This window comes from Monopterus albus, unplaced genomic scaffold (genome assembly GCF_001952655.1).
Source record: "Monopterus albus unplaced genomic scaffold, M_albus_1.0 scaffold92.1, whole genome shotgun sequence".
NCBI lineage: Eukaryota > Metazoa > Chordata > Actinopteri > Synbranchiformes > Synbranchidae > Monopterus > Monopterus albus.
Genome location: NW_018127972.1, coordinates 3,729,401 through 3,741,461, shown reverse-complemented (window position 1 = coordinate 3,741,461; position 12,061 = coordinate 3,729,401). Strand labels below are relative to the sequence as shown.

The following is a 12,061-nucleotide window of genomic DNA, read 5'->3' as shown; positions in this document are numbered from 1 at the left end:
GTGGGCTGGTATTGTCGCGAGAGGGGGTCTGGTTTCTGGTTACGAGACCCCGGCCGATAAGAGAGGGTAAACCTGAACCGATCAAAAAACAAGGCCCACCGCGCTTGCCTGGGATTCAGTCTTTTGGCGGACTGCAGGTAGGCTAAGTTCTTGTGATTGGTCCATACTAAAAAGGGCTGGTTGGCACCTTTGAGGAGGTGCCGCCATTCTTTGAGGGCCAACTTTATGGCCAATAGTTCTTTGTTGCCCACATCGTAGTTGCGTTCGGCTGGGGTCAGCCGTCGGGAGAAGTAGGCACAAGGATGTAGGACGTGGTCTTCCCCGGACCGCTGAGAGAGGACCACTCCCACCCCAGTGTCGGACATGTCCGCCTAAACCACGAACTGCCGTGTGGGATCTGGTTGGAGGAGTACGGGGGCTGTGGTGAACCGGTCTTTGAGGGCTTGGAAGGCCTGCTCCGCTGTCCTGGACCATGCAAACTTCACCTTAGTAGACGTGAGCTGTGTGAGGGGCTGTAATTTTTAATAAAGTGGCGGTAGAAGTTTGCAAAGCCCAGGAAGCGTTGCAGGTCCTTCAAACAGGTGGGAGTAGGCCAATCGGTGACAGCAGTTATTTTGGAGGGGTCGGCGCGGACTCTTCCTTGTTCTATGATGAACCCCGGGAATGCCACGGAGGGGGAGTGGAAGACGCACTTCTCAGCTTTAACATACAAGTGGTTTTCCAGGAGTCGAAGAAGGACCTGACTAATGTGCTGGATGTGGTCTGTGAGGGAAGAAGAGTAAACGAGAATGTCATCAAGATAAACAAAAATGAAATGACCAAGAAAATCACGAAGAATATCATTGCTCAACCCCTGGAAAACCGCCGGGGCATTGGTGAGGCCAAAGGGCATCACCAGGTATTCAAAGTGCCCAAGCGGGGTTTTGAAGGCAGTCTTCCACTCATCGCCCTCCCGGATGCGTAGAAGGTGGTAGGCACTCCTGAGGTCCAGCTTGGTGAAGACTGCCGCTCCCTGGAGAGATTCGAAAGCAGAGGAAAGGAGAGGTAATGGATATTTGTTTTGGACAGTGGCATTTAAACCACAGTAATCAATACAGGGACAGAGGCCACCGTCCTTCCCCACGAAAAAAACCCCGCTGCTCCCAGGGGTGAGGAAGAAGGACGGATCATGCCTGCACATTGGGCAGTTTCGATGTACTCCTCCAGAGCCTGTCGTTCAGGTTTAGAGATGTGGAAGGGGTGACTGTTGGGCAAGGTGGCTCCCGGGTACAGGTCGATGGCACAGTCGTATGGTCTATGAGGGGGGAGAGAGTCCATGGCTAGGTGTTTGATAAACACCTGTTGCAGGTCTTGGTAGTCCGGAGGTATGGCAGACAGGTCCAATGGCTCTGGTGGTGTAGCAGGTGACGAGGAGGAGGGTTGTCTGGCGAGGAGACAGGTCGATACACAGCCCGGGCTCCACTGGGTGATGGTGCCGGTGGTCCAGTCGATGGTGGGGTCGTCTTGGACCAGCCAGGAGTTACCCAGAACCAGTGGTGTATCCGGGGCGGAGAAGATATTGAAGCGGATGGTCTCATGGTGGTTGCTGGCGATGGTGAGGTGGAGAGGAGAAGTCCAGTGTGTGATGTGGGTCAGCAGTCGGCCATCGATGGCCCGGGTCTCTATCGCATGGGGAAGCGGTTCAGTGTTGGACCAGCCAGGAGTGACCCAAAACCAGTGGTGTGTCTGGAATGGAGAAGATGTGGAAGTGGATGTCCTCGTGATGGTTGCCGGCAATGGTGAGATGGAGGGATGGAGTCCGGTGAGTGATGTGGGTCAGCAGTCAGCTCTTTTGGCCGCACCAGGCAGGTGGCGATGAGATGTTCTGGAGCCCCACAATACAGGCATAACCCAGTGCGGATACGGCAGGCCCGTTCTTCAGGGGCTAGACGGGCACGTCCCAGGTCCATGGGTTCATCTGTTCTGTGGGTGGAATAAGGATGAGAGTCCCCCATGCGGAGAGGTACCCGGTCTTTGGCAGGTGGAGTGGTCTTGGTGCGGATCCGGGGGACCGACTGCTGCCCTGCTCTTTCCTGGTGGAAAGAGCACTGCTGTTTATCAATACGAATGGCCAAGTCTACCAGGGAGCGGAGAGAAGGGGGCTCATTGCGAGTGTTCAACTCGGCTTTGATGTCACCATTGAGGCTGTGCCAGAAGGCCGCGCACAATGCACGGTCCTCCCAGCCGGCCTCCGTCGCCAGGACCCGGAAGTCGATGGAGTAATCCAAAACTCGACGAGCCCCTTGACGGATGGTCATGAGATCCCTGGCAGCTTGGCCCTGATGAGAAGCCAGTGAAAAAACAGTCCGTAATTCCTCCAAAAATTCATGAATGGTGGTGCCGATGAGCATGCCACTGGTGTCCGCAGCCTCGGCCCAGGTGAGTGCTTTACCTCTTAGTCGGTTGATCACGTAGCTTATCTTTTCTCTGTCTGAGCGGAAAGTCCGTGGTTGTTCAGCAAACACCCGGCGGCACTGCAGCAGAAAACCTCGGCATTTGTCCACGCTGCCATCGAAAATGTCCGGTTCTGGGTTAGGTGGATCACGGCGGGGGCTGACAGAATGGGGAGATGCCTGTGGATCTGAGGTGGCAGCGTGACCGTGCTGTGACAAGAGGACTGAGGTGAGTTGGGCTACTTGCTGGGTTAAGGCGGATAAGTCGTGTTGTTGCTGCTGCAGTGCCTGAGCCATTTTGTCCATCTGGGCGGTGATATGTGCAGGAGCAGATGCGCTACTTGCACCGGAGCCAGCAGGGTCCATAGTGGCCTGTTCAATCTGTTAGGGGCCGCTCGAGAAACAGGAGAGCGAGCGGAAAAATTAGCGGACCCAGGCGGCTGGCTTCGGTGCAAGCAGTGCTTTATTTACAGGTGATAAGACTAGATAACTATTTACAACAGTATGGGTATAGTGAGAGATGGCCGGGTGTTGATCAGCGGTAACAGAAACACAGTCAATAGGCAGATGGATGAAGAGGTACCGGGCTGCGGACGCTGGGATCACTCCTGGGCTGGTCGTGGTGAGGCGATGATGGCTGTGAACACAGGGACATGGAGAACAGAGACAGGTGAAGTGGAGACTGTGCATCGACCTGTACGGCAGTGGCTGGTGGTGCTGTGTATTTAGGGTCCAGAGGAGAGGTCCGAAGCGGAGAGAGGAAAAAACTAAACACGGCAGCGGGACAGGAAAATGACTGGCAATACAACACATGGAAAACTGAGCAACAAGGCTATGACAATATATAGGGAGAGCAAAAACAGCACGGGGCCTGGCAACAAGGATTGAACTGGCAAGGGAGTACACGGTGAGAGGAGTATAAATAGGGAGGAAATAAACAAGGCACAGCTGGGGATAATCAGGGAAGCGAGGCAGGTGAATCGGACAGAGCAATCAGAGTGAGGACGCAGACTAGAGTGAGGAAAGGAGGAGAGGAAGGTGCCACCGGGCAAACCTGACAATCAGTGGTAAAAAATAGGGGGAGTAGATGAACATCTTGATCATTTTAATTCCAAAACAATCAGGAAATTGAGAAACTTTCTGTCTAACCAGGATTAAAAAACTTCACGCTTTTGTTTCTGGTAGGATAGACTACTGTAATGCATTCTTGATTGCCCCCCCAATATGACCATCAGACAAGTGCATCTCATTCAAAATGCTGCTGCCAGAATACTGACAAACACCAAGTAGACAGAACACATTACTCTGATCTTTTGCACTTGGGGAAATGCTGTCACTTGCACCTCATGACCTGCACCTATAAGACTGGGCTGCTCCTATTTCTCGTTGCCAGATAGTCTGTTGCTGTTTGTGGAGCTTTCTCTCCAGCCTGTTAAAGGACCTCTATCCTGCCTGCCTTTACCCTGCCAGTTGTAAGCCAATCACCAGGTTTTCTGTCTTATGGACTGATTATTTCACTGAGCATTGGTTGGCCTGTGCCTTTGCCCTCTCATTCATTTTTGTGTTTTTGTATTTTTGCCTGAGCTCAGGTCATGTTATGTTTGTAGGCCAGGCAATGAGGAGCACCATTTTTCTGTTTTTGTGTTTTATTACTGATAGCACTTATGCATATGTTGTTGTTTGTTTTTTTAATTGTTTGTTTGTTTTTCCCACCTGAGTCTGAGGCGTGCGCCCCTGGATTTCCAGCCAGTCTGTTCCCTGTTCCTGTGTGCTGGTGATGCCCACCTGTCGTCTGCCTGTGATTACCTGATAGTTTTCTGCCTCTTAACTATGATTCTGCTTCTGCCTTACCTGTAAGTGTCTGGCTTGTCTTCAGTGCACATTCCTCCCAGGAGATCATTGCCAGGATTCTGCCACCCCTATTTAACTCCTCAGCTCAAACCTTACCTAATTATTTTTGCTGCTGAGCTCAATAGATTTTTGTTGTGTTGTACACAGCAGATTTTTGCGTATTTGTCTTCTCATCACCCCTTAGCCTGGTTGGGGCATTAAGCCTAATTACACTCACCTGTAGGCTGCATCCCGGTTATTAGCCGCCAGCTGCAACTCCACTCACCTGCTCTTTTCCACTGAGTGTGTGTGCTCTACCTTAGATCTTCCAGTGCCCACCACCAGCCCAGAGCAACCATTCTTACCCCTTATCACCAGTCCTCCTGTCAAATGACCCTATACTCACCTCACCCACTGCCTGTTATTTCCCTTGCCACCTCCTCGGGTCCCATGTTGTCATCTCTGGGCTGCTCCTGCTGGCTTGACTTGTTTCACCTGTTTTTACATAAGGTCTCATATCTATGAGTGCCACTAATCAAGATCTTGTCTGAATATGTCTCTGTAACTAAGACTCACCTCTCCTCTACATGTCCTAGGAGCTGCACTGTTCCTGCCATGAGACACGACACCACCACCTTGCCTGCTCACCGCTCTCATCCAAGAGCTTTTGGCTCTGCCCCATGTCTCATATTCCACAATAAATCTCCTTATCTCTTTTCTGTCATTAGTCTTTCATTGTGTCCTGCAATTGGGCCCAGCTGGTTACACAAGTCTGACACCACTGTAGACTCAATGTGGAGACAAACTTGATTTTATTTATTTCTTAATTATTTTACAACCACATAATTTCTAACTTTTTCCTGCCTCTGAGATATCTGTGTATTATTTGCATACAGCCAATTCTATAGAGAACCACCACCACCATAGTGAGATGTTAATGTAATAGCAACTCATCAAGGGCAGGATGTGTTGCATGAGAACAGCTAATACATCTATGGATTTCTGTTATTAAAGAGTTAATTTTGGTTTATTACAACTTGGTTCTTATTTTTGTAGTTTTAGCCATTATGTCACGATGAAATTATGCTTAGCAACAGTTAATATATACTATCTAAAACAGTATACTATACTGAACAACATTTACTCATAAAGATGTTTGATATGAACAGAATATCTACAGATGTACTGTGTGGCCCCAAGAACACTTAATCACTTACTTTGGTTTGTTTTTTTTTAGGCTATGTTAGGGTTAGTGATACATTATGACACAAGACTCAGGTCATGTTAAATAAAAGCCACAGATAAACTGGCAAGAATGCTAAAACCTTTCTTATTTTCTTACCTCCACCTGGTTAATGATTACATGAAGTAGATGTGAATTTAGGATTGTCAGTTTATCACTATTCCACTGCCACACACCTCTGGTATTGACTGATTCAACAAAGGTCGACCCTTCCTGATTTACGTTGCCATAGTTTGTCCGTATCAGGTTATTCCAAATTGATTCAACAAAGGTCGACCCTTCCTGATCTACGTTGCCATAGTTTCTCGGTATCAGGTTAGTCCAAATAGCATGTCCAGATGAGTATAAACCAGGATAACAGGGCTAAGGACTTATCCTGGTTTCTTAAATCAGTTTGTTTACCTTGACAAAAATGTAACCGGGATATTTTGGAAACCCAATATAACTGCAGTACTAATGTGCAGTCAAACACACTCACAGATCTACTGAGCTACAAAAATAAGACCCAAGTTGAAACTAACTGTAATTTTTCAGGTTTTGTTTTTGGATTGGCTATATTGCAGTTTTTAATATATATCTTTTAATGGAGGATCACACTGACTGTGGTTTTACCACCATTCAGAGTCTGGGTTTTGTATTGTGCTGTTGGAGTTCAAAGCTCGGCTCTGGATGTCAGTATCTATATCTTCTGTCAATGCCTGCACACCTAGCTGCTGTATTTGGTCCTGATGAGAGTTTAAATGACCTGTTTATTGCATTATGATCATCCTGTCTAATGTGCATAGAAATATTCAAGCCCATGCTCATGTGAATTTTAATCTCTGAGATGTGGTGGGTGTCTGAGGCCTAGAGGAAATCCTGCAGATACATAACACTGTTTTCTTCTTCAGGCTAGACAACGCTTGACTAAGTAAAGTGCTACCTTTTTAAACTTTTGCTTTCACATAGTACTGTTCACCCTCTTCTCTGAGAAGGACGACTCTGTAGAAAGTCCTGCCAGGTATCAGCTGTTGGTGAAAATAAAATACAGGAGGAAAAGCCATGTAATCTGAGAATGAGTGGGGATTCACTAATTCCTGGAAAGAAAAGTCATATCATGTTCTCATCAGATGCAGTTACTTAAACCTTCCACTGTCACTCAGGGCAGCAGAGGGCAGAGATGAACATGCTGCCTTCATTAAAAAGATTCTTCTTTATCTGCTATGTCTGCTGGGAATTGCCAAGGCATAAGTCATTCAGAGTAAACAGGACACTGCATGTTGCCATTATGTCTTTCTGTTCATCAAGGCTCCTGACTTTATACATCCCTAAGGCAGGACTCCATTTTGTCATTACAATAACTTTTACAACTTTTTCCTTTAGAAACTGCAAAACAACCCCTTCCTACACATACCCACACTCATACACTCATATTTCCCTCTTTGACTAGAATGGAAAAAAATTAAACATTTGCTCTGAACGTATGCTCAGTCAGTAGTTTGTTCACAATATGAAGGTTCAGTAAAAAGGAAAATACACTTTGAATAAAAGAGGAATACATGTATAAAATGCTAAATGGCTTATTGGATCAACAGACATAATGGAATGCAACCAGACATAAATGAAAATGATCTGACATGAGAGTTCACGGTTGTCATTTGTTTGCATTACTCTGTACAATAATGTACAACAGTGGAGGTCCTGGATCTCCTTGCTGCCCATGTGTCTCTCAAATAACTGGAGGGACCTCAGAAGTTAGATGATTTAAAGTCATCAGATGGCCACTAACATAATCCCACAGTTTCACGTCTGGCCCATTCTTTGATGCTCCTGGAGGGCGAGTTCAGAAAAGTAACTTCAAAAAGATCTTTATTTAATCTTAGTAATATCATTGTTTCCCTCCAGTACTGGTGATTCATTCAGTTCACCACAATCACAGTAGGCCACTTAATAACCTATAAGATATAAGCAGTTCTTAGGTTGAACACTTTTTCCACACCCACTCGCTAGCCAAAAATTTGTCTCTCAGTGTCTCCTTTGCAACCATTTCTCCATTTAAGTGTCTGTTCCACAAAACAAAACAAACACAACTTCAAATTTTTGATAACATTTCTTTAGTTTAGTTTTTTTTCTGTTATTTTCAAGATAGCAGATCATCAAGACACCCATTTTAAACACACACACACATAAAAAAATGGAGCCAAGAGAGACTGGAGATAAGTGAACAGATGAACAGATGGAACAGTTTTTTCTGTTTGTTGTTTTTTGGGTTGGGTAAGTTGGTCTTCTCACAGCTGCCAGCTTTAGCAGACAGTGCCATTCTCCTGTCGGGACTTGGGGCAGGTAGATCGGGGTATTGGCTGGATGGAAGGAGCCAGGGTGCAGAAGAAGCCGGCAATGAGGGTCAGGCCAAGGCCTCCCCAGGCACAGAACATGGACCAGCCATAGCCATGGCCAATGTCATCAGGCAGGCCATACAGATACCGTGGGTAACGGGAAAGCTCAAAGTTGATACCAGCAACACAGGTACAGAGAGAGATAATGCAGAAGGTTCCTGCAATGACAGAACAAGATGTTGTAAAGGAATACATCAAATCTCTGTCACAAAAGAAGAGCAACCAAACCCCATATCCATTTCAGGTGGGGGGTCAGGCTACATTCTACATCCTAAAAATGATGTTATCATCCTATTGTTTTGATTTTCAATAATGTTTGAATTATGTAGAGATGTAAATGTTAATTGAATATTTTTCACTAGCAATTTTTAATGTAATTTTTATGGCATTCCTATAGAGAGCTTGTAAAGAGGAGGTTAGGGTGGGTGGTTTGGCATACAAATGTCTGCAAATTCTCAGTCATCCTGGTCATAGTATGCTGAAAAAACTTTTTAGGTTTAGGTAAATGTTTTAGGTAGAAGATGTTTGCTTTGTATGCCTTGGCATACAAAGCATCGGGCATAATATACATTTTTAGCTCCAGACACCTGGTTATAGTTAGAGAAAGATGGCAGTTTTAGTTAAATGTTGAGGGCAACATGTCCCATTGGTTAGTGTTGACTTTTTCCATCTTGCCCTGACTCTAATAGCTACAATATGCTTGAAGCTTGAAGAAGGTTGACCTTATGTAATATGAAACAGCCAAAGGGTACACACCAGAAAGAGAAACACAAATAGCAATGGCAGAAAGACTAGCCAAGCTCACCTGGGTTTCAGGTAAGTTCTACATTCTTTTGTTATTGAGTGGTAACCAAGGATTTTAGGTTATGTTGTGGCACTGCATGGTACAGTCATAACGGTCAGTGGTAATTCAATCCCTTAAACATAAACAATTTTACCACTATGCTATGACACTAGTTCATGTGACAAGTTGCCCAAAATGCAAATGTGTTTATACAGCAGCTGTTGTGGCTACATGAGTGATAACACACTTCCCAGACTTGACAGACACTGTAGGCCAGTTTCTCCCTTTGACATTCATAATATTGCACTTCATTGTTCACAAGAAAACTGACAGAAGTAGCTGTGTAAAGAAGAGAAGAGAGCTTGAGAAAGAAGCTCAAACCCTGCAGTACAGCAAGTACTTTCTCACCTCCTATGATTGGGAGTAAATTGGCAGAATTTGACAGTTTGCACATATAGATAAATGTTTCCTCATTATAGTGTTAAAAATTTAATCCTGAGAGCATTCTGCTGCTGACAAAACCTATTTCCAAAATTTTACCAGCTCAGTGACTTCCAGCTTATTTGACTGATGATTCAACCGTTAAAGTCTGAAGTCAGTCAGCGATTAGAAATGCACTGACAGACCATGAACTCATAGTGTCTTGGCATACAATGAACAGGACTTTTACTTCCGAAACTCTGGTTGCCTGATATAATTCCACCCACTTCATCACCACAGTGTCCACATTGTATTTTGGTCTATTGTTGTTGGAAAAATGCAGAGAGAGAAGCAGAGAGGCCTCTGTTTCTTCTCTGATGCATCTTTCCTCAAACAACCTTTGTCTGAGTCACCAACAAAACAGTAGCTATATGGCCAAAACCCCAGGAGATTGCAAAGAGAACATACCACCAAAACAGTGACATCCCTTCCTTAAACAATTTTCTATTAATTTTTTTTAAATTATCTTTTTCACTTTATTTCTTCAGAATGAACTGTACTCCTAATAGAAGCAAATATACAGGGGGTGGGAGGTTGAGGTAACATAGCTTTCTATGGTTGTATAGATTAATGTTACTTCAAGACCATCAATGTGAGAACATTTTGTCTGGTCCTCACAACTTCAATACTTGGTTTTAGGATTCAGGTTAATATTAGGTTTAGTGTTAGGGTTCGGGTACGGCACTAGGAAATGTGTGTACATGCATGTGTGTGTGCACACCTGGTATTATTCACACTGTGGCAACCAAAACCTTTTTTATCACACTCACAGTGGAGAATTGGCATTACTTAGATCATTTCAATTTAGGGTGACAACTTGGTTTAAGGTTAGGTTTAAGTTAAGGGTAGGGTAAGGGTTACAGTCAGGGAAGTAGAAGATGTAGTTAAGGTTAGGTGAAGTGTGAAATGAATGTAAATCAATGTAAAGTTCCCACAAGAAATGAAAAAAAATGTGTGTGTCGGGGGGGTGGGTGGGTATCTTACCTCCCATGAGGAAGAGGAGACCGGCCACATATTGCATGAGGCCTCGATCCCAGCAGCAGCCGAGCACACCGATTATCCAGCCAAACAGGATGATGGCCACAGCCATGCCCATGAAGCCTGCTGTCATTCGCCGCAAGTCTGAGGAAACAAAGCAGAGAATTAAACATTGCTAAAAAAACAAATGAACATGACCCAGCTGCTGTGACAAACATACTGTATGTTCATTCTGTCTGAAAGATGAGAAGAGATTTTTAAAAACAGTAGGTATCAGTGGGGGCAGGGAAAGCCCAGTAGATATTTTAAGGTGATTCATTCAGTTTGGAGTGTTGACCAGGCTTTCTGAAATATACATTTTTACACTTCCTCAAAAAGAAACAAAACTGCACCTCTATAACACCAGCACTGCCAGTCCCAAACACACTGATCCAGTTCCAACAGTTGTACAGATAATGCATCTTGACACATTGATTTAATGCATCAAAAATTTCACCGACACAAAACCAACTATATTTATTCAGCTATTCCTGCATCTCAGCCAGTCATGGTTTAATCCTAAAAATTAAGGTGTAGATACACTCACAGGTTCAGAATCAGAATCAGAATCAGAATGTGCTTTATTGGCCAGGTGTGTTGGACACATGAAGAATTTGACTCTGGTACATCAGCTCTCAATGTGTATGAAAATAAGCAGTATTAACAAGCAACAAACAGTGCAAACAATGCAAAATTGTTATGGTAGCCCCCCTCACCAGGAGGGTGTGGGAGGACTGAGGTTGGACTCAAGTGTGCAGACCCAGGTGCTAGGGGGAAAAAACATGATGGTAGCAGGTAAAGAAAGAGAACACAAAGTATCAAAAGAACATAACATGGGAAGGTACGGTACTTGGATATGTATGATATGTAGTGTAGTGTAAATGAGCGTAGCTCGTAGGTAGTGTGGTAGAGTCAAGCCAAAACGCACAGTGTCTGTCAGCGTAGCATTCTACCAACATGTACAGTCCACGTTACTATGTTAATGTTCCGGTCAAGACGGAGCATCTATAAGGAGGCGAAGGTAATCATCGGGATGCACCCCAGCTGTGTGCATCGACAAACCAGTTGCTAATTACTGGAATGCAACACAGCTGAGGTGCAGAGCCCACATGATAGAGAGAGCAGAGGAGAGAAAGACGGAGGAGAGGCAGCGGCCGCCGAGCAGCCCTGACAAAAATAAGCAGTATAGACAGGCAGTAAACAATACAGACTGAGAAAGTAATGCTCATTGTTATATTAGATAAATAGGAATAAAAATAGAGTACTTGAAAAAGAGACCTGTATGGATCTGTATAATCTGTACAATGTATATTACCAGTATTGCACTGAGGGTTATCGTCCAGTCGTACTGTCGTGGGTCAAGTGTTCATCAGAGTGATGGCCTGGGGGAAGAAACTGTCCCTGTGCCTGGTTGTCTTGGTGCACAGTGACCTGTAACGCCGTCCAGAGGGGAGGAGTTCAAACAGGTTGTGTCCCAGGTGTGAGGGGTCTGCAGTGATCCTCACCACCCTCCTTTTGACCCATGAGGTATATAGGTCCTCCATGGAGGGCAGGCACCAATGAACTTTTCTGCAGTCCTGACTGTCCACTGAAGTCTGTACTTATCCTGTTTGGTTGCTGAGCCAAACCAGACAGTGATGGAGGTGCAGAGAACAGACTCGATGATTCCTTTGTAGAACTGTATCAGCAGCTCCTGGGGCAGGTCAAACTTCCTGAGCTGGCACAGGAAGTACATCCTCTGCTGTGTCTTCTTGGTGATGGTCCCGATGTTGTACGCCCACTTCAGGTCCTGGGAGATAGTGGAGCCCAGGAACTTGTAGGACTCTACTGCTGATACACTGCTGCTAAGTATTGGGGGGGGGTTCTTCTTCTGAAGTCCACTGTCATCCCCACTGTTTTG

At 45.2% G+C, this 12,061-nt stretch overlaps 1 protein-coding gene across 2 annotated transcripts in view; it reads right to left on the bottom strand.

Annotated features, from left to right (window-relative positions):
* Positions 1-6,710: 6,710 nt before the first annotated feature.
* Positions 6,711-12,061, bottom strand: part of tmem178bb (transmembrane protein 178Bb) — a 131,703-nt gene continuing 126,352 nt past the window's right edge. For both annotated transcript variants that reach the window (XM_020608277.1, XM_020608279.1), the window contains exons 4-5: positions 10,129-10,266; positions 6,711-8,038 (exon numbers count right to left, since the gene is read on the bottom strand). In XM_020608277.1, the coding sequence (XP_020463933.1) occupies positions 7,788-8,038; positions 10,129-10,266 (389 nt within the window). In that variant the 3' untranslated portion in view covers positions 6,711-7,787. The remainder of the gene's footprint in view (positions 8,039-10,128; positions 10,267-12,061) is intronic.